A 23,507-nucleotide genomic window follows, 5' to 3' on the forward strand; every position below is an offset into this window, starting at 1 on the left:
TGGTAAAACATTTATAATTTATAATAATAATAAAGAAAAGTCCCTTGCATTTATGAAGAACAGAGACTACTGTTTACTTGACCGGTACTTGTACTGTGCATCACATGCTCATAAATTTTTATAGACATTAAGTGATTTGGTATAATTGATTAATGTCTTGAAATTAATATTAAATTATTTGGATATTATTTGAGTGATGTTTAATAAAAATAATTTTTAAGCAATTATTTCTCAGTTGAACTTTAAATGAGTCGAAATCTCTTACACGAGATGAATCGGAGAATTAAAAAAAAAATTATATAGGATCGGTATATGTGTTATTTAATTAACCTATTAATCCGGTAGGTCTCCTGGTGGGAGTATTAAAGAGTTTGTACGAGGTGAGATCTTATTATTACTTTTTTTTTTCTAGTGCTGGTTATTATTATTACCGTACATTAAAAGAATATTTTTTTTAAAAAAAATCAAAATAAATTAAAACATCAAATAGAATCATATAAAGTTAGATGAAACATAATATGATATAGTTCACGAATAATCTTATTTGTTAAGTATCTTGTTAGAAATTTGATTCTTTACATATGATAAATATTTATTGGAAAAATTTAATCTCTTAAATAAATATTAATATTTTGAAAATTTAATTCTTGACTTTAGGCGAATTAATGCTCATAAAAAAATAAAGTTGGATAATAAATATTAATAGCATATGTTTTAACATAATTTAAATATATTTTCTATTATTAATTAAAATTTATTAAAAATCATAAATTTTTTATAAACTTCATTTCGTACTTAACGACTCTTATTCGTGAATTTATTTATAGTTACTAATAAATTTTAACAAATAGTAAAAAAATGTGTTGATTTGGTGTCATTTCATTTGTTGGATAGTTTAGTTAAAACTACAGAATAATATACTAATGGTTGCACAAAATTAATATATCATCGAATCGATAGACATAATTTTTTAAAACTAAAATAGACTAACTGATTTTTTTTTTCTTTTAACAAGTTTATTGGTAATGTCTTAACATGTATAATTGATTTATGTTGTGATCCACTCACAATCGCTTTAATATAATTTTAAAGTTTATTATTATAAAAATTAACAAGTTAATTATATATAATAATTTGTAATTAAATGATAATATAAATTTTTATATTATCAATATATATATATATATATATATATATATATATATATATATATATATATATATATATATTCTCTTTCTTACATTGGCACGTAGTTATAATTAAAATATAGTACAAAAATTACTATTATTTTTTTATAATAGTCATTTTACAAATTATACTTAGGATAATTTATATTTTACTAATAATAATGCATACAAATTAAACTTGTTATAATGTTAATATATTAAAATTAAATTTAAAAAAAAGTAAAAAACATGTTTACGAATAAGTTTATCTAAACAAATATATTTGATATTGGTATTATTATATTATTTTACAAGAGGAATGCTTGTAACTACTATATTGTATCCGATAAAGTTTAACTATAAAAATAAACAATTTGGCGGCAAAATTTGCAATTTTATTATCTATTAGAATTAGAACGTGAAGAGGCTACTAACATTTTGTGATCACCGATGGATGTGTTGAAGCTGAAGGCGGTATCGGAAGAGAACCCTAGCGAGACTGTGAAAAGGGAAACGGAAGCGACGTCGTTTACATTCAGAGGTTAATACCCTCCGATCAGTCATAGAAATGGTTCCATTATCTCGACAAACACATACCATGGATCAGACCCTCCATTCCCGTCTTCGGAAAATCATTCCTTCAGGTTCATTTCATATAATTCTTTCAAATTCAACCCATTCTCAGACCTGGGGTTCCTCCAAAATCTCATCTTTTGTTGATTACCCTTTGAAATTAAAATAAAGCTGTTAACTATTAATCTAATTTATTTAATATATATATATATACCCCTTTTGTTTGGCAGTTAGTGTAACAAGTGATCATATGTTCGTATTCTTAGAATTTATTTAGAACTTATGTGTATGTTAACATTGTTTATTTTTGTAATGGTTACTATAAAATTCTTATACCGAGTGATCTCTAATTAGTTTTATATTCTTATTCAACGGGCTTAGCTTTTTTAATTTTTTTTCATATATCAGGTTAACTTTGTGAATTGTGAAGTTGTAGTTTGTAAGTTGGTATGAATATGAAATAAACAAATATTTCCCCCCAAAGAAAAATGTTACCAGACACGTGTTCAAGTTCCCTAAATACGTAGTTTTTGGGTTCGATCTCAATATTAATGTGTATGGAAAGAAAAAAAAAGTTATTGATAAGGGTCTTTACTGAATGAATCCTCTCATTAGAATTTTCATATCCTTGCTTGTAACTGAAGATATAAGAGAATGATAGGCACATAATTTTGACATGATAAGATGAATCCTAACTTGGAGATTACTCTCTTGTATATATAAACGGAAAGGTCCTAATGTTATGTAATTTAATGTAATTCTCTGCAGCCTCGAGACACATGTTATGTTGCAACTTCAGGATTGACTGAGTTGACTTACAGTGGATATCAGCCTCATGCATATTCTTGGGATGATTATCCACGACTTAAAAACATGTTGGATGCTGTAAGAATGATTTTAATCATCAATTCTGCTAATGATGATGACAATGTATTTGACTAATGGGTTTTTTAGCCCATGTTTGTTTTTTACTTAATATTTCTATCTTCTTACTTCTGAAGGTCTATAAAGCTCTCCCTGGGAGTAGTTTTAATAGCTTACTCTTAAATAGGTACAATTGTGGTAATGACTATGTTGGTTGGCATTCTGATGATGAGAAGCTTTATGGACGGACGCCTGAAATTGCATCTCTAACTTTTGTTTTGAAGAAGAAGCCATGTAAAAAATCTCGTGGTATGAATTCTTTTGTTATTGGAGTTAGCAATGCACTTAGAGTTTGTGTTTAGTTTCATGGTGGAAAGCTTCAAAACTGATTTTGCTTTTAGTAAAAATACGGATGTTTGGATATTGTTCGATAAAATTGATTTTGCCACCAAACCTCAGTTTTACTAGAATAGAAGTGATAAAAAGTAGCTTGTGTTGAGTTGAAGAATTTACACTTGCTTTCAAGGTAAAAACATTCAAATATAAATCAATTCACTTCAAAATCAATTTTAACAAAAATCAATTTTGCAAAAGCCCATCCAAACACACGTCTCTCTTTTTCTAACTGTGTATGGGTAATACAATAGTAATGAACCTTTATGTGGGTATGCATGAACTTATTATCATTTGTTGTGGATCTTCCAGATGGAAGTGGTGAACCTGCCAGCAAGAGATTAAAGAAGGGTAGCCATGATGCTGATCAGCATACATTTAGACTTAGGCATGGATCCCTTATGGTGATGAGAGGATATACCCAAAGAGATTGGATTCACTCTGTGCCTAAGCGTGCAAAAGCTGAAGCTACACTCATTAACCTTACCTTTAGGTGGGTTTTTTGATTGGCTTGTGACCAAAGCAGGTTTGTGGTAAATCTGCGTATGGCATTCTAGAAGGTATCTGTTTTTTAGTGACTGATTGATATGAAAATTATAATTTTGCAAGATTTTGTCTTATTTTGAGTAATATGATTGTGTGTCTCGGTTTTATATTTCAGGCTTTATGTAGATGCTAATGTTCATACAATCTAATATACACAATCCTAAACATTTAACAATAAACACATATGGAAACCAATCATCATGCCATACCATTGCACATCAATTCAATGCTCATGGAATCAACAACTTCTTATTTGAGCAATCAATTGGCTATGTCCTCTAACATAATATCAACATGATCACTGGCAAGAAACATAACATGCGTCAAAACAATTTGATAAACACACGTAACTCTGATTCGTGGGAGCAATCATGGTTTTGTCAGAATCTGTTTTGTGGGGGTAGTTGCTACCATGACATGAGGATGCATACACTTCGTAACTTATGAATTCACACACACACATTCTCAAGGTCTATACCAACAACTCCCACTAGCCTTCCTTCACCTATCAAGACATAAGGTATGCTCACTCATATCCAACAACTTGACGGGCAAATGCATACATGGTAACAGCAGTGCACATTCTTCTATTATCCTTAAATTGTCATTTCCAACTTTTCATGTGAAAATTTACTCAATTCAACATGCCCATTACTATTTTTACACATAAAATTTAAACTAGTTTTATTTTAAATGATAATAATCTTAACCGTTTTTATAAAAACAATAAACACACAATGATAATAATAATAATAATAATTTTATTCTAGTTATCACCTTAACTATGACAGTAATAATAACAAACACAACTAATTTTATATAATTTTACACTAACTAATCTTAATTATTGTTGTTATAATAATAACATAAATAATTAATTTTACACAATTTTACATTAACTAACTTAAAAACATATACCTATATACATGAGAAGTGCTAAGGGAGAGACTCGGCCCCGTGCCCGCTCCCCTCTCCATCCGTATCTATTGACACCCCTGTAGGGGATGCAAAAATATGAAACTTCAGGAGAGGTGTTAGGTGTTGCTGTAATTTTCTCTAAAAAAATAAATACCTAATGTGTTAGTTTCAGTTTTAAATATAAGTAAATCATAACAACTTTACCTTATTTATCAATATTATTCCTAAAATCCCCTAAAAAAGATATTATTCCTAAAATCCCCTAAAAAAGATATTATTCCTAAAATGATATTTTATTTTTGATATCAAATTTTTTTAAAAAAAGAATAATTAAGAAAAAAATCTATCTTTTAAATAAAATCAACACAATTAAATGATGTTAACTAACTTTTTTAATAAATATAAATTAGTTTTTTCCTCCTCTTATTTTTGAAACTGAAGAGAGTATGTTTAAATTTGGATACAAAAATAGAATTCATAATATTCTAATCTTATTACAAGGACAACTAGATCATGAGAGAAACGTTGGATATGATTTCAGATGTGATATTATCTTTTATAATGTTGCAACTCAGATTTCTTATTATCATTAAAAATCAATTTAAAGAACATAAGACATCTAAATATATTTATTACAATAAAAGATAGTTTCTAAATAAAAAAATCTAAATTAAATATAAATTTTAAAATAAATTCAAACTAAATATAACATCACAAAAAATAATTAAAAACCTCTTTAAGAGAAACTTCTGAATTGAAGTTCTAAAATTCTTCAATGTGATTATTCATTTTGCATCATCCTATTCACATTAACAAGAAAACTACTAGAACCTTTACTTCATTGGATTTAGCCTTAAGATATTATAATAAAAACTAAAGATGACTCCTTTTTCTACATTTTCTTATGTCTTTTTCATATTTGGTAGATTATATACATTACATAACCCACATACACGGTGTCTTATAATATCTTGTGCAAATCCTCTTATGTGCTTAAGTTCTTTGGCAAGAAAAAGTTTCCAGACGTCTTTTAGCATATTGAGCTACTAATTGAGTTCCACATCTGAACTAGTAATGGATATTTTATCATCCTCCCAAATTAAATTTTCCTATACAGTGTATATTTTGTTAAAGACTATTTTTCTTTCTTTTTTATTGACTAATATGTGCTTAACAAAAAAATTGTTAAAGAAACAAAATAAACTACATATTTCATAAATTCTCTACTACAACTACCTTGTGGATTTGCATATAAGTACATATATAGTTATAAGACTATAAAGTTTTCTAATCTCTGTTATTTGTTAGTTTAACCTTAACTGTTAGAGTGTTAGGTGTTTTAATGAGAATGAAACTTGCTCCCAATTGCATATAAGTAAAAGGACTTATTTTTATGCATTTATGAGCCAAATAAGTAGGAGTTTCTGCAAGCCTTGGATCCATCATTTTACTCCTTGTTTTATGGCGGTTGGGTAAAGTTGTAATAAAAGACATACTGCAAGTTGTAATAAAACACATACTGCATAAACGCAGAGAAATGTTCTTCAAAAAAAATGGAGGATTATTGTTAGAACAAAGGTTGTCTTTGGTGAAGTTAATGATGATAAAGTTAAACTCTTCAGCTTAGAGGGCTTAGAGAAGGCCACTGACAACTTCAATAAGAATAGGGTACTTGGAAAAGGAGGTCAAGGAAAAGGAATGTTAATAGATGGAAAAATTATTGCAGTGAAAAAAATTCAAAGTTGAAGGAAATGTTGAAGAATTCATCAATGAATTTATCATTCTTTCACAAATTAACCACAGAAACGTGGTCAAGTTGTTAGGAAGTTGTTTGGAGACTGAAATTTCTTTGCTTGTTTATGAATTCATCCCTAATGGTAACCTTTTTGAGTATTTGCATGGTCAAAATGAGGATTTACCAATGACATGGGAGATGCGTTTGAGAATTGCCACCAAAGTAGCAGGAGCTTTATTTTACTTACACTTAGCTGCTTCTCGACCTATTTATCACAGAGACATCAAGACAACAAATATACTATTGGATGAAAAGTATAGGGCAAAAGTAGCAGACTTTGGTACATCATGAATGGTTTCTATTGAAGCTACTCTCCTCACTACAGTAGTTCAAGGAACATTTGGATACATGGACCCTGAATATTTCCATAATAGTCAATTTACAGAAAAGAGTGTCTACAGCTTTGGAGTAGTTCTTGTTGAACTCTTAACAGGGCAAAAACCAATATCCCTCCTAAGACCAGAGGAAGCCAAGAGTTTAGTCATATTTCATTCTTTGTATGGAGGAAAATCGTCTGTTTGATATTATTGATGAAAGAGTCATGAAGGAGGGGGAGAAAGAACATATCATGGCAGTTGCCAATCTTGCAGGTAGATGTTTAGAGTTGAATGGGAAGAAACCACCAACTATGAAGGAAGTCACAATGGAATTAGAAGGAATTCGAAAATTGGAAGGGAAGTCTAATACACTAGAAAGACATGATGATCTTGAGCATGTCCCAACTGAAGACTATCAAATATAAGTTCAACTCTTGATCTAAATAAAAGAACACCAACATTGGAGGATATTCATATTCTTACCATATAACTCGTGAGTATTCTTAATTTTCCTTGTGTAAATAAAAACCATTTGTGTTTTCATAAATTGATTGAATAAGTGATTTAATTAAAATGCAAGAAGAACTAAATTTAATTTAAGTATTTAAATAAATTAATTAATAAATATGGTGAGTAATTATATGTTGATGTGTGTTTAGTGGATTTTATGATGCTTGGGCCTAGAAGGATGGACTTTTGGTTGAGAAAACACTCACAGAATTTCTCCTTCACTCTCTTCTTCTTCTCCTCCCAGAAATCCACCCCCTAGAGGTTAGAGATTTTGGTTCAATAGCTCAAAGGAGACCTTTTTCTTCTTCAATTGGGGACCATAGTTGATCCTTGACGTGGTAAGCTCATCTTTTTCTCTTCTCATCAGATTTCAATTTCCTTCTCTTGAAAGCAACCATGGAGATTCCATGGAGATCCTAAGTTTTGGTGTAAAAAACTGATTTGGATTTGTTTTGGGTATGGTTTGGTACCACCTTAGTGTGGGTTGGTGAAAAGCTTCTTCCTTTTCTTTCCTTCTTCAAAAGTCATCACCTTTGGGTTTGTAGAGACAAGGGAAGTTTATATTTGATTTGAGATGTAATTGTGATGTGCTTTGTCATTTAAAATGTTATATTTTCATTTTTGAATCCCACAAATTGGATTTATACCAATTTATTTGAGTTTTGAAGCCTCGGGAAGCCATTAGAGTGTCTTTTCTGTATTTTTGTAATTATAGGACCCGAGCGTAAGCAAGCCCGTCCTAGACAGCTTAAGTGAGGGAAGAAATTTAAACTTTTGGGTCTCAGCCAATGTTTAAGCGGGCTGCTTTGAGACCGCTTAACTGGGCCAAAGACAGCCATCTTAAGCAAGCCTTGTTATCGGGCACAATACATTTTTTGTGCTCGCTTAAGTGAGCCAGCTATGCAAGCTTAAGTGAGCTGATTCTTGGATGCTTTTAAATCTCTTTTCAAATGGGATACATATGAAACTATCTTTATTCTATGAGCTTTTATAATTATGCTAAAGTTGAGTTTAGGTTGAGATCATGAAATTCAAATTCATATGAAGATTTTGGTGTAGTGATTGTTAGAATTGATGGTGTTGAATGTCTTGTTATGCTTATTGAACTATACATGGGTTCATAATTGTGACGAGGATAAAAATGGTGAATTTATGATATGACGACCTCTTATGATGTTGAAATTGGTGAATATTTGAATGATTGAGGTATGTTGGTTTGTTAGTGGAGTTGATACATCATGCATACATATATAATTGGCATTTAATAGACACATAAGTTGAGGATGCTTAGTGGACTCCCAACCAAATACTGAAAGTTTTCTTGGTGGTTAACATTGAATGGACCTATAGAATAGTTGAGTGGGCAAATTCTTATGAGTTAAAGTCTTTGCAAGTCTTACCAGGTAAACCATTACTTACACTCATCAGTTTTTTATACAACCATACTTCCTCCACAAAATTAAGAGTAGGTGTCCCCCAGTGATAAGAAAAGAGGACTATGTTAAGGGATGTGTCCATGTTAATTGCTCATAAGGTGAAAATATTCTTGGAGTGGCGTCTACATGGCATGACATGATTCATAAATGTGTTGTTTCTTGATAATGAATATTGTTGATAGTTGGCATTTTATTTCCCGAATTTCTTTTTAAGTTGACTATGTGCTTTTACTCCCTTGCATTTTTTGTTTAAAATGTGATGATCATATTGTTGACACAAGAGCGGTTAATGATGTTGGAGGAGCATGACGATCATTTTTTATGTGGACCTTGTTGATGGATTTGAGGATGAGATCTGACACTTAGTCTTTTGTTTTAATTATTGTAGCAGGGGATCAACTTAGGGAATAAATGTCATCTTTATAAACTTGTTGTATTTATTCCTTTAAGGAAACCCTTTGAGACTTGTTATATTTGATTAGAGATGTTGTGTTGTAGTTCTGTAATTCACAATATGCTTTATGACTTAATGATGTTTTATTTCATGATGAATGATGATTAGATGAAAGAACTTAAAATGAATATTTATGTAGTGTTACGGTTACGAGTGTAACATGACACTACGGCATATTGTAGAAACAGTCTCTTGTAATGGTTGAACCTAATTATAAGATTTCTAAAGTAAAATGATTTTAGTACCCAGAATGGGTTGACTTGAACTTAGAGATACAATATTCTTATATTTGTTACAATTAACATAAAAATATTTAAGAGCATCTTAGGTTCTCTTTCGGGATTAGTTTCCCTATTTCATCTTTGATTCTTCTTTTTTTTGTCAACTATTTCCTCTTTGATTCTTAAGATTAGTTACTACATTTTTTTATCATATAATTTGTTTCCTTAATTAATTAAGATTATGATTAGTATAAAGAAGGGCTAGTGCCTATGTGACTCATGCTCTATATATTGGATTTTGAAGCAGCAGACTAAGATAACAAGATATTTTTATATAGCTCATTCATTTTGACAATTATGTAACTTTTTTTTATTGATAAGAATAAAAACATGTATTAAATAATTTATAATAATTTATGTATCTCATTTAACCAGCTAAATTTTCTTGATATCGTGTAATATATTTGACACTCGAATATTTTGTACGATAAAGTGACAAAATTGCAAACTCCTCGTCAATTTTATTATTAATGGTGTTGAGTAATTAGGTAAATGACGTTAGAAAAATTGAAAACTCCTTGTCTATCATTAATTTTAAGGATTTAATATTTAGTTAGAATTAATCTAAAATTTTATACCTTAGATGTTATTGTATTTGAATTACAAATATCATTTATGTTATTTAGACTCTTTGTTGAATATATATTAATATTTATTTTTAAAAAAAAAATAGAATATAAGAAACTCGAGCACCCCTCAAAAAAAAAAAAAAACTCGAGTTAAGGAAACATTTCATATACACGAGTACTTCACCGAACCGTCTTAAGACGAATACTGTCGATCGATTACCCGTTTTACATCAAATATATAGCAATCAAACACATCGAGACTAAGAAACTTCTCGCTCAATTTAGAAAGTTAGCTTCACAATATATTCATCAAAAAAGGGAAAAAATAAAAATAACAATTTATATTACAATTAAAAGAAAGAGAAGTAAAGAATCTGTTAATATAAACTTAATTACACTTTTTGTCCTCCTAAAATCTTCAATTCACGATTTTGATATTTTTCTAATCATGGAATTTTAGTTTCCTAATTTTTCAAATTAAGTAAGTTTTGTCCATCTGTTAGTTGATCATATGTTCAATGGCAAAGCTTGAAAAAAATGGAAGAGCCAAAATAAAATTAAGATTAAATATATTAATTAAATGTAATAATTTTGATAATATCATTATTATAATCTTTTGTGATTGGTTTTAAGCATTTGAATTATATGGTATTATTCAAATATTAACTATTTATTTCATTAATTATCATCTATGGTATTACAATTTTTTTTTACTTTATCAATAACAGTCCACAAAGAAAACTCATAGGTTCAATTGTATAAGTCATATTATATAAGTTGCAGTAAAGAAAAAGTCATATTATATAAGTTATCCTATAGCAAAATGAAAATATAAAAGTCAGAGAAATAATAAGTTTGAAAAATAAATAAAAATAGTTTGAAAATGTAATTAATTAATAAAAAGTTCATTTATGAAAAGTGTTATTAAATTATTCATAAGAACAGATTTATTTATTTTTACTACAAGAACAGATATTATGAAAAACAAAGACTTAAAGTGAAATATTAATATAAATTTATTTATTAAGTATTCTTGATTTTGTTTTCTATATTTTGCATATTTTGATTTTATATAATTTACATATTTTTTATTAGTTTACACACTCAATTACTTATTTTCATTAGTTTTTTATATTTTTTTATGTTTAGATGACATATTTTTCACCTAAGACAATCTTATTCTAGTTGTTAACTCTTGGGAGCATCAAAATGACTAAATTCTTTCTCTAAGTATTTAAGATAATTATATTTTCAAGACTTTTCATTAAACTAAAATAACTTCACCTCGATTGATTCACGGAGTTAATGATATATTTTTTTATTAGTTTGCATACATGTTATAATTTTTATATATATTTTTATAAATTTTCATATGTATTATAAGTTAAATATACTTTATTAATTTACAAATAAAGTTGTATAGTTTATAAATGTGCATAATTTGGAGACAAAATTTATACAATTAAACAAAAAAATCTGAAATTAAAGATTATGGGAAAATAAAAATTATAACTAACCCTTTAATTAATATATAAAGATAATTAATGTTTATTAAAGAAAAAAAGGAAAAGAAATCATATTAACCACTTAACAGTTCATACCTATTATGGCCGGTTTTGCTCGACTCGTTCTTCCGTGGGGGTTCGAATCAGGGGGAGATGCAGCTGAAATGTCAGAAAAAAGTTGAAAATATTTATAATAATGTTATTTTGTACAAATGCTGATAACAATGTCTATTAATAACAAAATGATTTTGGGTTAAAAAAAAATGCAGTAAAAAAAAGTAGAAAAAATTGACCAAAGAATCAAATTTGTTTAAATTTTAAAATAATTTTTTGGTATAAAAATAAGGAGACTTAATTTGCTTAATAAACTTACTGGTTGGATATATTTTTAATTCTTGTAAAACGTGCAAAGTAAAAGTTTTTATTTATTTCTCTAAAATCAATAGTCTTGGTTCCTTCCATCGTATGATATTGCTACACTGCTTATGTGGTGGCATTCAATAATGCATTTGTGACGTCATGTTAATACATGATTCTCAAAAGAAAATTTGAGTAATTTTAGTCCTTTTAATTTTTTTGCCTATTTTTAATTTTTTTATTGCTCAATTTTTAGTCATTGTTTTGCTAATTTTAGTCCCTTTTTATTTTATATTTGGAACTACTTTTAAACAATAAAAAATAAGGGACTAAAAATTGACAAAAAAATTAGAGAGACTAAAAATGTTAGACAAAAAATTAATGACTATAAATTATCAAAAATATTTTGAAGGACTAAAAATTATAATATAAAAAAGTTGAAAGACTAAAAATTTAATTAACCTATAATTTGTTTCTTATATTTAAGAGCAAGTAATATTTTCTATTTTATTTCCTTTTGTTTTTATTCTTTTTTTCTTTTATATTTATTTTACTTCTAGTCTAATCATGTCAATAAAAAAATATTCTTTATTTTTTTCTTAAAATATTATATATGTTAGTCTCTTATAAATGATAAGATTATAATAATAATAATAAATTTTTTTATTTAGTCTAATTTTCAGAAGACTTTTTCTCTACTAATATGATATGACATGATTAATAAATAATTTTTTTAATTATATAATCATAGGTTTGATTCTTAACTTATATGTATGAAAAAATATCAGTTGAAAAATATCAATTTCTTAAATAAATATTAATATCTCAAAAAATTAGTTTTTAACTTTCGAATAAGGATATCTTTACATCAGAAGACTTGTCTTCTCTAGCAACATGCTATCTTTTCCAAGACTAAATTTTAAGATTGAAAATTGTGTCATCACTCCTTTTCAACTTTTTTTTTTCTTTAAATAATCAATGAACACTGATATATCGACACTTTAATATTGTAAATATATATTTCATCATGGTTCATTTGAACCTTCCATATTTTCCGCATATACCCCAATGCTTTCCCAACTACAGAACAGAAAATGGTCATTATTGTATTTGACAACCCTGTATGCATGGTAGGCATTTTCTGTCAACACCACCACAAACTTCTCTGCCCCTTGAGCTAAATATAACTTATATATAGCCAATTCTACGTCCAAGCAAATTTAACCAACCATATTTTAGGAAGTTCCTTTGTTTTCAACGGTCTCAGGAAGGTGAATAAAAGTTGGACTTAAAAGGAGCCCACGTTTTCACCTAGGTTCTTTTGAATTCCAACACCTCTACTTTGCAAATTCTTTATCTGGGCCCTACCAGATCAATTGAAAGGAGGAGTCCCTGGATCCATTATTTGTTTCATTCTCTTAAGGACATTGCATTCCAGGTCCTTTGTTGTAACATCAAACATTAAGGTAAACATAACTTTAGTCCTTTATGCTTTGGATATCTAACATACCATGTGTAAAATGTGGTGCAATGATATTATATATATCAATGCTGGTTTAAGTTTGAAAGCATATAAAATATGTTGTTATGTAGTTTCATATGTATAACGAGATTTATCTTAACAATGCTCATTGTTATGTATATATCCCTCTCCTGCATGCAGATACCGTTTGCAAGTAAGAAAAATATATAATGAGTTTCAGAATTAGAGATCAAGAAAGGGACACTGATTCTCCAAGAGAGGCTGGAGAGATTGACACAAGGGCTCCATTCCAATCTGTTAAAGCAGCTGTTAGTTTATTTGGTGAAGTAGCCGTCTCAAAGGAAAAACGTTCTATCAAGAGAAGATCATCGGAGGTAAACATCAAATGTAACTTTTCTTTTAAAGAAGTTCTAGGACAAGGATTCAAGATTAAAATGAATGAAAGTTATGCTATGTTATAGATAAAAGATATGCCAATAAATAAAATACTTGTAAAATTCTTTTTTACATTAAGTGAAAACATATAATAGTTCACACCGCAAGGGCCGAAATTTGCATTGCAGCAGCCGCAATACCCGAAACCGCGACCGCAATCGCTACCACAATCACAATTTAAATTCATGCTTGGAAGCTTGAATGCTTGATGCCAAAGACATGACCCTGGATGCTGGTTAATTATAGACACTTACAAGCTACAATTGATACTAGAGTCTGGTTGAAAATATGCCTGAATATTTGCCATTCCATAGTTTTTTAGAATTTTTGTTATATTTCAGATTTTTAGGATATTATTTAGACAAAGATAAGGATATTATTTTTATCATTTAGACTTTAAGGATGTATAATCAGTTTGATTTTAAGATTAGAATGTTGTTGGCTGTTGATATTTTTTAATTGTGTTACATTTTGACTCCATATATAAAGCTCAAGAATAAAAGTTTAATAAGTTCCTTTGCCTAACATATCTCTTCTTCTTTTGAAAAATCTTTTCTTCTAATAAAAAACCAACAAGTTCTTGTTGTCTTTGCAAGGCGCACACAGCTTAGAGATTTCCAAGTTTGCATAATTTCTTCCTTTGCATGATTTTGAGTTTGGGTCTATTTAGATAAGTTTCTCTAAAAACACTTCTAGGATGATAAAATAAAAAGAAAAGAATGAAATGAGTTTCTCCATAAGTTAAAATGATCTCTCCATTAACTAATTTATTGATATCATCTCATCTTTTAGAAAAATTATATAAAAGAACTTTTACAAATTAACTAATGGTTAGTTAATTGAGAGGTCATTTTAGCTTATGAAAAAGCTTATCTCATTTTTTCTTATTGTTTTCTCCTAGAAGTGCTTTTAGAGAAACTTACCCAAACAAACCCTTTCAACATTTGCATCATTTTTCATTATTAGTAGTGCCATTCTTTGTGAAGTTATGATTCATGATCAGTAACTTGTGTGATTTGCAGAATGTGCTGGAAAAGGAGACTCAGCTTCTCTTGGCCCAAAGAGAATTAAACAAAATAAAGAAACAGCTAGAAAGTGCTGAGAACACAAAATCCAAAGCCCTCTCCGAGCTTGATAAGGCCAATGTGACCCTTCAGGAATTGACAAAGAAGCTCAACAGTGTGAGGGAATCTAAACAATCAGCAATAGAAGCTGCTGAAGCTGTGAAGAATCAGGCCAAAGAACTTGAACAGGCACTATCCCAAAAAGCTATAGGATATGAAGCATGGAAACAAGAACTAGAGCATGCAAGAAAGGAGTACACAACAACAGTGAAGGAACTAGATGCTTCCAAGCAAGAACTCAACAAAATAAGGCAGGATTTTGACACAGCTTTGGAGGCAAAACTGGCTGCATTCCAAACAGCAGGAGAGGCTCAACGTTCCGCAAAATTGAACACAGAAAAGCTCCATGAACTCAAAAACCAAGTTGCAACCATGAAAGAACAAATTGAACATTTGAAGCTTGCCTCATCACAAGCCCAAGAAGATCAGGCAAAGGCCATGGAAGAAAGAGAAGCACGGCTAAGTTTCTACGAAAATGCCAAGGAAGAAGCACAGAATAAATTAATTGCATTGAAGAATGAGTATGAACCCGAACTAACACAAAGCCTTGAGGCCAAACTTGCTGAAACAAGTGAAGAGATTCAGGTTCTCCAAAAGCAGATACAAGAGGCACATGCTTCTGAGATGGATTCAGTGAGACTAATAACTTTGGAGATCAAAGAAGCAACAAAAACACTTCAAGAAGTTGCTGAAGAAGAATCTTCCCTGAGAGACCTAGTGGATTCCCTTAGGAAAGAATTGGAACAAGTGAAGAAAGAGCAAGAGGAACTCAAGGAGAAGGAAAAGGCAGCAGAAGCTCTAGCTGTTGACCTAACTGATCAACTACAGAGTAAACCAGAAGAGACAATGGACAAAGAATCTGATAACATTGATGAGATAGAATTGAAGATCAAACACCTTTCATTTGAGACAGAAACTGCAAGAAGGGAAGAGGAAGAAATGAGATCTAAAACACAAGAGCTGAAGCAAGAGGCTGAAAAATCCAAAGCAGTGGCAGAAGAACTAGAGAAAAAACTAGAGCTTTACCTGAAACAAGCTGAGGAAGCAAAAGCAGCAGAACAAAGAGCCATTGAGGAGATGAAGATGATGTCAGACAGTGACAACACCCAAGACACAGTCTCAGTTGCAGATTCCAATGGGAAGATTGTGTTGACAGTTGATGAGTTTGCAGCACTGAGTGGGAAGATCAAGGAATCTGAAGACTTGATTGACAGAACAGAAACAGCAGTAATGGCTCAGGTGGAAGCAATCAACACAAGAAAGAATGAAGTGGACAGAAAGGTGGAGGCAAACCTGAAAGCAATTGAGGAAATAAAGGCTGCAACAGATATGGCTCTGAGGAATGCAGAGATGGCGGATTCTGCAAAGGTTGCAGTTGAGGGTGAACTAAAAAAGTGGCGTCAAGAAGAACAAAACTTGGATTACTCAGACAATTCCTCAAGACCAATCTCTCTGCGTATTTAGAATTGAAATGCCAAATGGGGTTATCATTTATCAATATTCAATAGCATTTATTGGCTTTGTGCCTTTCTCTTGGTAGATTAGAGGCTCCTTGAATCACATGATCAATCATTTATGCATAAAAAAAACTCTCCCATTTCGCTTTCAAAGCCATGTCAATGTTTCCATCTTCCATGCAAATGTGAATGCTCATTGTCAAAGTCCTGGTTTCTTGAGTTCCTAGGGAACACAGAAGTTTCATATTGTTTTTTTCCACATTTTAGGGAAAATATGTTTAGATGTAGTTGTTGGTTGGTTTTCATTATTTACCATCGTGGTAAGGTGAAGAAGCTTGTCGAAGAACATGCATGATATAATTATAAAACATGTATATCTGTCTCCCAAGAAGCCATTCAAATTCAAAGTGGCTGAGGCTAGCTTTTGCTTATTGTTGTTGCATGCATGAATAACTAGCTATATATTGTAAGTTACCAATTACCACGTATATGTTGGCTATGCAATACTATATTATCAGTTATCACGATCATAAAGTACTACGAATGATGCACGGTAACACGTTTGGATAAAATTTCTGTGCACTGGTTTCCATGAATATCTAACTAACGTGGGATGTTTTCCTCGAACAATTTTTTTTTTGGGTACGTAATAGTAACATTTAGTTTTTTTTTTTCTTTTTTTGATTTAATACGAGATCCATAGTATCCGAATGTTAAATTAGACTGGATCAACTGAGGGTAATACTACTTATTCTTTCTTTTCATATTGTTAAGTATAACCTTTTTAGTATAAATTTAATTCTTTTGAGCATAAAATGAAGTGAATGAATCACTACAAAAATGAAGTCTACTAAATTCGAACCGTTTTCCTTCTCTTTACCATGCACAACTATTTCTGAGATAAATGTAATACTAATATTATTTAAACAAGAAAATGAGAATTAGCAGATCTTTTTCTCCCACAAATCTAATAGCAGCATATACATACTCTTTATTTCCAAGCTCAGTACTTCGAACACAAACTGTTTTCTATTTGAATTGAGAAGGCAATATGAAGATTAAAAAAAATGCAAATATCAAGCTTAGAAGAAACATGATAATTATCATCATATTTGACATTTCTCACTTTGCATTATGGCATAATGCAAAGCTGGGATCCGCTTTATTTTGACTACTCACTAAACTTCTCAATCTAAGATAAACAAAGCTAACTAGTACTGCGGAATCCTCATAATAGTGTGGAGGAAGAACCGTTGTTACATCATTAGTTTGGTTCAAATGGTTAGTAGGACAGGTAAAAGACAACATGGCCAAGACACCATTGGTAACAGTATCAATCTTCAATCACCATTCTCATTGCTGATCTTAAACTTGTGTAGCTCAGACTCTAAAGTCTTGACAATCTCTGCTTTCTCGGCAGGAGGTTCGGGAAAATCTACATGGAACGATCCCTGCTTGATGGGTTCAACAGCTTCATGGATTCTGGATTGCTCCTTGATGTAGTTGTAGAGCTGCTTATGGAAAGGATGATCCACGGAATAGCAATTTTCATTTCCATTCTCTGAATGTCTTGATGATCCAGAGCCTTCTCTTCTACAGAAATGTGGCAGAGACGTGTAATCCATGATCTACATGCAAATTTCATTTGTTAATTTCAATTGAATAATATAAGGTTACAATGCATTTAGCCATCTTTTTTCTCTATTAGAATAAAAAAGAACTGATCCACGTGCTTACTAATACGGAGTGAATTAAAAGTAAAAACTTTCAGGAAAAAAAAAATGCACTTCCAGAAGAATGACCTGTGCTACTCTTGCCACTGCTTCGTTTTATAGAAAACAAAATGCACAAACATGAATATGTAAATATGAAAGAGAAACAAAAATTGCTTGAAACTGAAGTAAGTTCTTGATTTTTTTCTCTAAAACTCCTAGCCAAGGAAGAACTTCACTGTCCTTGTCTAGAGTTGACGGTAAAAACATAAAGCAAGTCAAATTATCTTACGGTTGCTTTTAATATCACCCTTTGCAACTTCTGATATTGCTATCATTTGCACTCCCTTAAAAAAAGGCATCATGTAGCTTTATTTTATGCAAAGTTCTAAAACTCCACCACAAATTACCAAAGTCCTCAAAAACCCAAACAGTTTCAATTTCCCCCTTGTAATGGGCTTCGGTTATATGTTAATGCTTTTCTTTTGTATTGAATTGTTTCTTCGTTTTTCTTTTTTCCTTTTTTTTCACGAATACATCCAGCTAGCAATGAATAGATTGTTGATTATAAGGACAGGAAACTCAATGTTACAGATCTATAGACCTAATAAAACACTCTGCTTATGCTTGGGTAATGTACTTTTTTTAATTCTGAGACAAGCAATCATGTATTTCTACAATGTTCTAGATTTATGTTGTGTAGACCATAAGGTGTTTCAAGTGAATGTTTGATTTGTTCGGGAAAATGTAACATTTTATGACAACTAGTTTTGAAGGCTATTTTGAAGTATAAGGAGGGCAAGACTTTATGGCAACGTACAGTGCATGCATGAGGTTGAAAGAAATGCAATAAAGATTTTCAAGGAGCATACGCTACTGTCTCTTATCTGGAATAAAGTTGCCAATTTGGCATCTCTATGAAAAAAAATTTCAAGAACTGCCTAGTTTTCGTTTTTCCTAACATGTCTTTTCTGATTGCGTTTTTTTCTATTCTGCATTTGCCCTTTTATCTATTCTGAAATTACATGCTCCATTCGAACAATTGAGAGCAAGCAATGTGGAAAAATAAAAATTCTATCATATATGATCTCTTCTGTTGTGACTTGGGAGTATGTACTTCCACTAGTCCTTGTCTAAGAATTTAAAATAAAGAAATGAATACCTTACCTTTAATAGCTCATCTCGCCCACAACCTTGTAAGACTTGTACTTTTCTTCTTGTCCTCTCTTGTAAAAGTGGCTTCACAACCTGCTAATGCAAAATGTTTAGCACTTCCCTAGGTGTCAAAAAGTGCTCAACTTAAACCAGTATAAGAAGGAGAAATATACAGGAAACCAAGTCATAAGGAATAATATCGTCTTACCTTCCAACAAGCTGAAAATATGTATGGGGCATTTACAATGTAATAAGTATTTGTTTTCTCGGGGTAGTTCAGATCATCAATGGATGATATTATTGTTAACAACTGCATCAGCATGAAAGATGACTAAGCAATATTGGAAATTATTTAAAAACAATGGAAAACAAAAAACTCACAAAGGTTTTCTGCTTTATGCATTTGCTCACAAAATAACAACAAAAACAGTTTGATCTAAACTGAATCTTCGAGTGCAACTTTGAGCAAGTATAATACTTTCAGATATGCAATAGTTTATTGATCATTATATGTTAATAGTAAATTCTAAAGTTTACAGACACAAATTTATTTACCGTACGACTCCTAATTAATGGCGGTATTACTTACCATTTAAACTTAAACCTGCATGTTTATTGTCTTAACATCAAAGTGCATTATGAATACACTCAATTCACAATTATGCTACACCTACTCGACCAAATAGTTGTATCATTAAAAAGTACCTTTATCTGATTCAGGGCTGACAACTTCAGACCAGTCATATCCAAAACCTTTACACATGTGGTAATAGGCCGCTCATGCTTCTTTGATGCTGAAGGCTACAAGCATATATGGGTCAAAACAAACAAAAGGGAAGAAGCTAAACTATCAGGTTAATAAAAAAATTAAGAAGCTTAGAAGACTCCAAAGAGTAATACCCACCAAGATTACACGATCACGATATTCATTAATTTGAATGTGAGACTGCACATAATAATGGACCTGCAATCATACAAGCACCCGAAATAATGTTAGATAGGAACACAAGGCTTTAAGATAAAGAAATAGATAGTGCTCCAAACATAGCAATGTTCCTTTTCCCTTTTATAACAAACTTACAGACGCTTTGTCAAATGTGCTAAGCCCAACACCAATTGCAAAGACTGGCAGACCCTGGAAAGTATGTCAAATCTTGATCAATGACAGTAAAAATGTGCATGTATATAACAATCAAGCACAACTACGACAAAATGGACTGAGAAAATATTGTGTTTGAAGAGCACCTCTCTGGAGTACCCGGACAATCCTATAAGTTGTGAATCACGAATGCCTCTGTATAAATCAGTAGGGATTATTGGTTTCTGAAAATGAAACAACATCCAGGCTTAACATGCAAGAACAAAGTCATTTGCAATAACGTCTTAATAAGATTTTGCCAATAAATACATAAAGGGACAGAATAAAAACATCTCTTAATTACAGGCATCCACCTAACTGAAAAATATGAACTACCAAAAGAAATGTCCAAACAATAATATACAAAGATAAGTAGAATATAGACTTACAGATAATATGTTGTCAATCTCATTTTGTACTCTCCACTTTAAACAATCGACTATCTGAAATATAATGTAGGCATTTACAAATAAATTAATTGGATATTAGTCAATTTACAGCAATAAACACATATTTGCAAAGCATTCAATAAACAACACTTCCACTGTACACGTCTTACCATTTTATGGGCCTTGGTAGCATTCCACTCCCTTGCTTTTAGAAACCGCGTTAAGGTTTCGGCGACACATCCTTGATGAACATTCTGCAAAGAACAGCAATTAAATCCCAAAAGGGAAGATAAAGTGCTTCTCTAGTGAAAAAACTTGTCCTTAAGCAGTTGCAATCAGTTGCTAAGAGATCACCAGATCTCATCAAACCTCATTATAATTAGAATAGGTAGATAAAATCACACACAATTGATTAAATTATCAGCTATCCAGAAACAGAAAGATCTTATTATTACCAATTATATATGTCGGTATGCTTAAATAAACAACAGGAGGTGTAAAACATAAGAAATGATTGTCTTGACTCCTTCAAACAAGTTAACCAGGAAAGTTGAAGATATATATACACAGAAGTGCCACATTGGTTGAACTACATACTTGAAATCAGATCTCATCCCCCCTCCCCCCTTCCCCTTCCCTTTGCTGAATCATTGCTACATGTGAAAAGTCTTAAACAGGAGTGGAGGAATGCAGAAGAAAAATTAGTCACAACCTTAATGAAACACATAGACACAAGTACAATCACTAGAATTTCAGGGTTCCAATGCCCATAGTAAACAAAAATCCATTGAAACAAGACGTGCTATTGACACAGGTCAAACACAGGAGAGAGATCAGGATCAACAAGCATACACCCAAGAAGCAAAAAAAAATGAAATGTTAAAATCAGGTGGGAAGGTGTATAGCTAAAATGGTCACCTGAAACGTTCTCTGCAGTGGCTCCTCCTCAAGTAGCACTGTCAGAAAGAAACAATTCAATAAAAAAAAAGGAGAAAAGAAAAGAAAGAAAAAGGGGTGAGAGAAAGATGAAAAAGGAAAGAGAAGATGAGATAAAGGGAAGACCTTGATCCATGAGAGCTTGGAGTTGGTTGAGGGCATCCTGGGAAACAAGGCCCATTTTGGTGGTGTTGAGAATGAGAGAATGAGGAAAAGCAAAAACCAAGAACAGAAGAGAATTGAGTTTTTTGTTTGGTTGTTGTTTTTGTAGCTTTAGCTTCACTCACTCACTATCTACTATCTGGAGTTGAGTCATTGCATTCTTTTCCTTTCCTTCACTGTTACAGATGCAGTACTGCACACCAAAGTTTGATGTTATGTGTAGTCATTCCACTTAATGCACAGTCAGTGACTCAGAGGTAGATACCAAGATTCAATGCAAATGAAGCATGTTATTCACATTGATTCATCTCTCTGTGTTTAAATTAAAATTTTGTCAATATTTTAAACGTTAGCTTCAAATCCTATTTATTTTGGTTAGGTGCCGTTTATAAATAACTAATACTAATATTGTTGGTACAAAATAAGTATCTTTTAATCTTTTACCAAAATAATTCTCCACAAACGAGGTAGAATTATTATAAGAGAACAAAAATTATAGTAAGTATAATATAAAATAATTTTATACCGTTATATAAAATTATTAATTTTTATAATAATTACATTAAAAGTTATATTAAGAATAATGTGTGACTAATAACATTACAAAATAATTTTAAAATCATTAAATTTTTAATATAAATACCAAGTGTTTATTTTTTTCATTCTTAAATTTGAGATAATAATTAATTAAGTTATAGCAATTTCATATTCTTAACTTACTAGAGTTAATTTTAAAAAATGAACAATTTATACTATATCTTGGATTCAAATTTTATTATAAGAAAAAAAATTGTACTTATTGATTTACACACATTCGGTGGTAATAACTAACATTATAATCACCTACATTCCACACATGTTTTTAAAATAAAGTAAAATCTAAAATATAAACTATTTCAAATAAAAAAATGTATTGTAAAAAGCTTATATAAGTAACATTAAAAATAAAGATCATTCTCACAAAAATCATTCAAAGAAATAGTTACACCTAAAATAAAAATATAAATATAAGTAACACTAAAAATAAAAATTTAAAGGGTTGAATTTTTATTAATTATGAATATAGATCCACCTTATATCTTGTCAATCTAAAAGAGTTAAATTTTCAATTTTGATGATGATCAATAACACATTTAAGTATCATTTTTCATACATAAGAGTAAAAAACAAAGAATGAAAGAAATGATATTATAATAATAAAAAAAATAAAAGAAAGATAGAGAGCACATGAGAAATAAATTAAATGGATATTTATAACTCTTTAAAGTAGAATTTATACATAACATAAAACCATCAATTTGATCATAAACATGAAAATGATAATACAATTTTAATTATAATCAATAACTATAAATATTATTAATTTTAAAAATAATTTCATTATTAAAAGATTTTAATAATAGTAAATTTTTATAACGAACCAAATAAAAAAACAAGAAAAAAATAATATACTATAATATTTTAATATATAATAATAATGTCTACTACTTTATTATATATAATAATAATAATAATAATAATGTCTTAGACAATTTTAATATATATTATTTTACGGTATATAATATTATAAATATTTTTAGTTATTTTGTGAAATATATACTTTTAAATGTACCTTATTTTTAAAAATAAAATAAAATTAAGGATAGTCAAATATTATTTAATTTACTATTAGTGTGAAAAATATAATTTAAAATAGTATAAAAATTATATAATTAGGGTTAATACATTTAAATGATTATGGATTAACTTAATTAAAAATTATATTTCACAAATAAGTTAACTTAGAGTTCATATTTATTTATTTATTTTACATAAAATTCAATCTTAAAACT

General features: G+C 30.1%; 3 protein-coding genes and 1 pseudogene across 3 annotated transcripts; 3 read left to right on the forward strand and 1 right to left on the reverse strand.

Moving 5' to 3' along the window:
• Positions 1-1,588: 1,588 nt before the first annotated feature.
• Positions 1,589-3,649, forward strand: LOC100817233 (DNA oxidative demethylase ALKBH2). The gene is made up of 4 exons (XM_014767496.3): positions 1,589-1,810; positions 2,508-2,624; positions 2,791-2,912; positions 3,309-3,649. The coding sequence occupies exons 2-4, from the start codon at positions 2,575-2,577 to the stop codon at positions 3,500-3,502; spliced, it is 366 nt and encodes a 121-aa protein (XP_014622982.1). The 5' UTR covers positions 1,589-1,810; positions 2,508-2,574; the 3' UTR covers positions 3,503-3,649.
• A 2,354-nt stretch (positions 3,650-6,003) lies between these two features.
• On the forward strand, positions 6,004-9,031 carry LOC106796088 (wall-associated receptor kinase-like 1; annotated as a pseudogene).
• A 3,959-nt stretch (positions 9,032-12,990) lies between these two features.
• Positions 12,991-17,088, forward strand: LOC100818297 (WEB family protein At1g12150). Its single transcript, XM_003547248.4, has 3 exons — positions 12,991-13,150; positions 13,348-13,541; positions 14,625-17,088. The coding sequence occupies exons 2-3, from the start codon at positions 13,377-13,379 to the stop codon at positions 16,188-16,190; spliced, it is 1,731 nt and encodes a 576-aa protein (XP_003547296.1). The 5' UTR covers positions 12,991-13,150; positions 13,348-13,376; the 3' UTR covers positions 16,191-17,088.
• A 177-nt stretch (positions 17,089-17,265) lies between these two features.
• Positions 17,266-21,934, reverse strand: LOC100780513 (phosphatidylinositol/phosphatidylcholine transfer protein SFH9). Its single transcript, XM_003546156.5, has 11 exons — positions 21,640-21,934; positions 21,496-21,533; positions 20,748-20,831; positions 20,578-20,631; positions 20,296-20,373; positions 20,132-20,185; positions 19,955-20,014; positions 19,756-19,851; positions 19,259-19,360; positions 19,063-19,143; positions 17,266-17,811 (listed from the first exon to the last, which is right to left on the reverse strand). The coding sequence occupies exons 1-11, from the start codon at positions 21,692-21,694 to the stop codon at positions 17,524-17,526; spliced, it is 990 nt and encodes a 329-aa protein (XP_003546204.1). The 5' UTR covers positions 21,695-21,934; the 3' UTR covers positions 17,266-17,523.
• Between the last annotated feature and the right edge of the window lie 1,573 nt (positions 21,935-23,507).

This window comes from Glycine max, chromosome 15 (assembly GCF_000004515.6).
Source record: "Glycine max cultivar Williams 82 chromosome 15, Glycine_max_v4.0, whole genome shotgun sequence".
Lineage (NCBI taxonomy): Eukaryota > Viridiplantae > Streptophyta > Magnoliopsida > Fabales > Fabaceae > Glycine > Glycine max.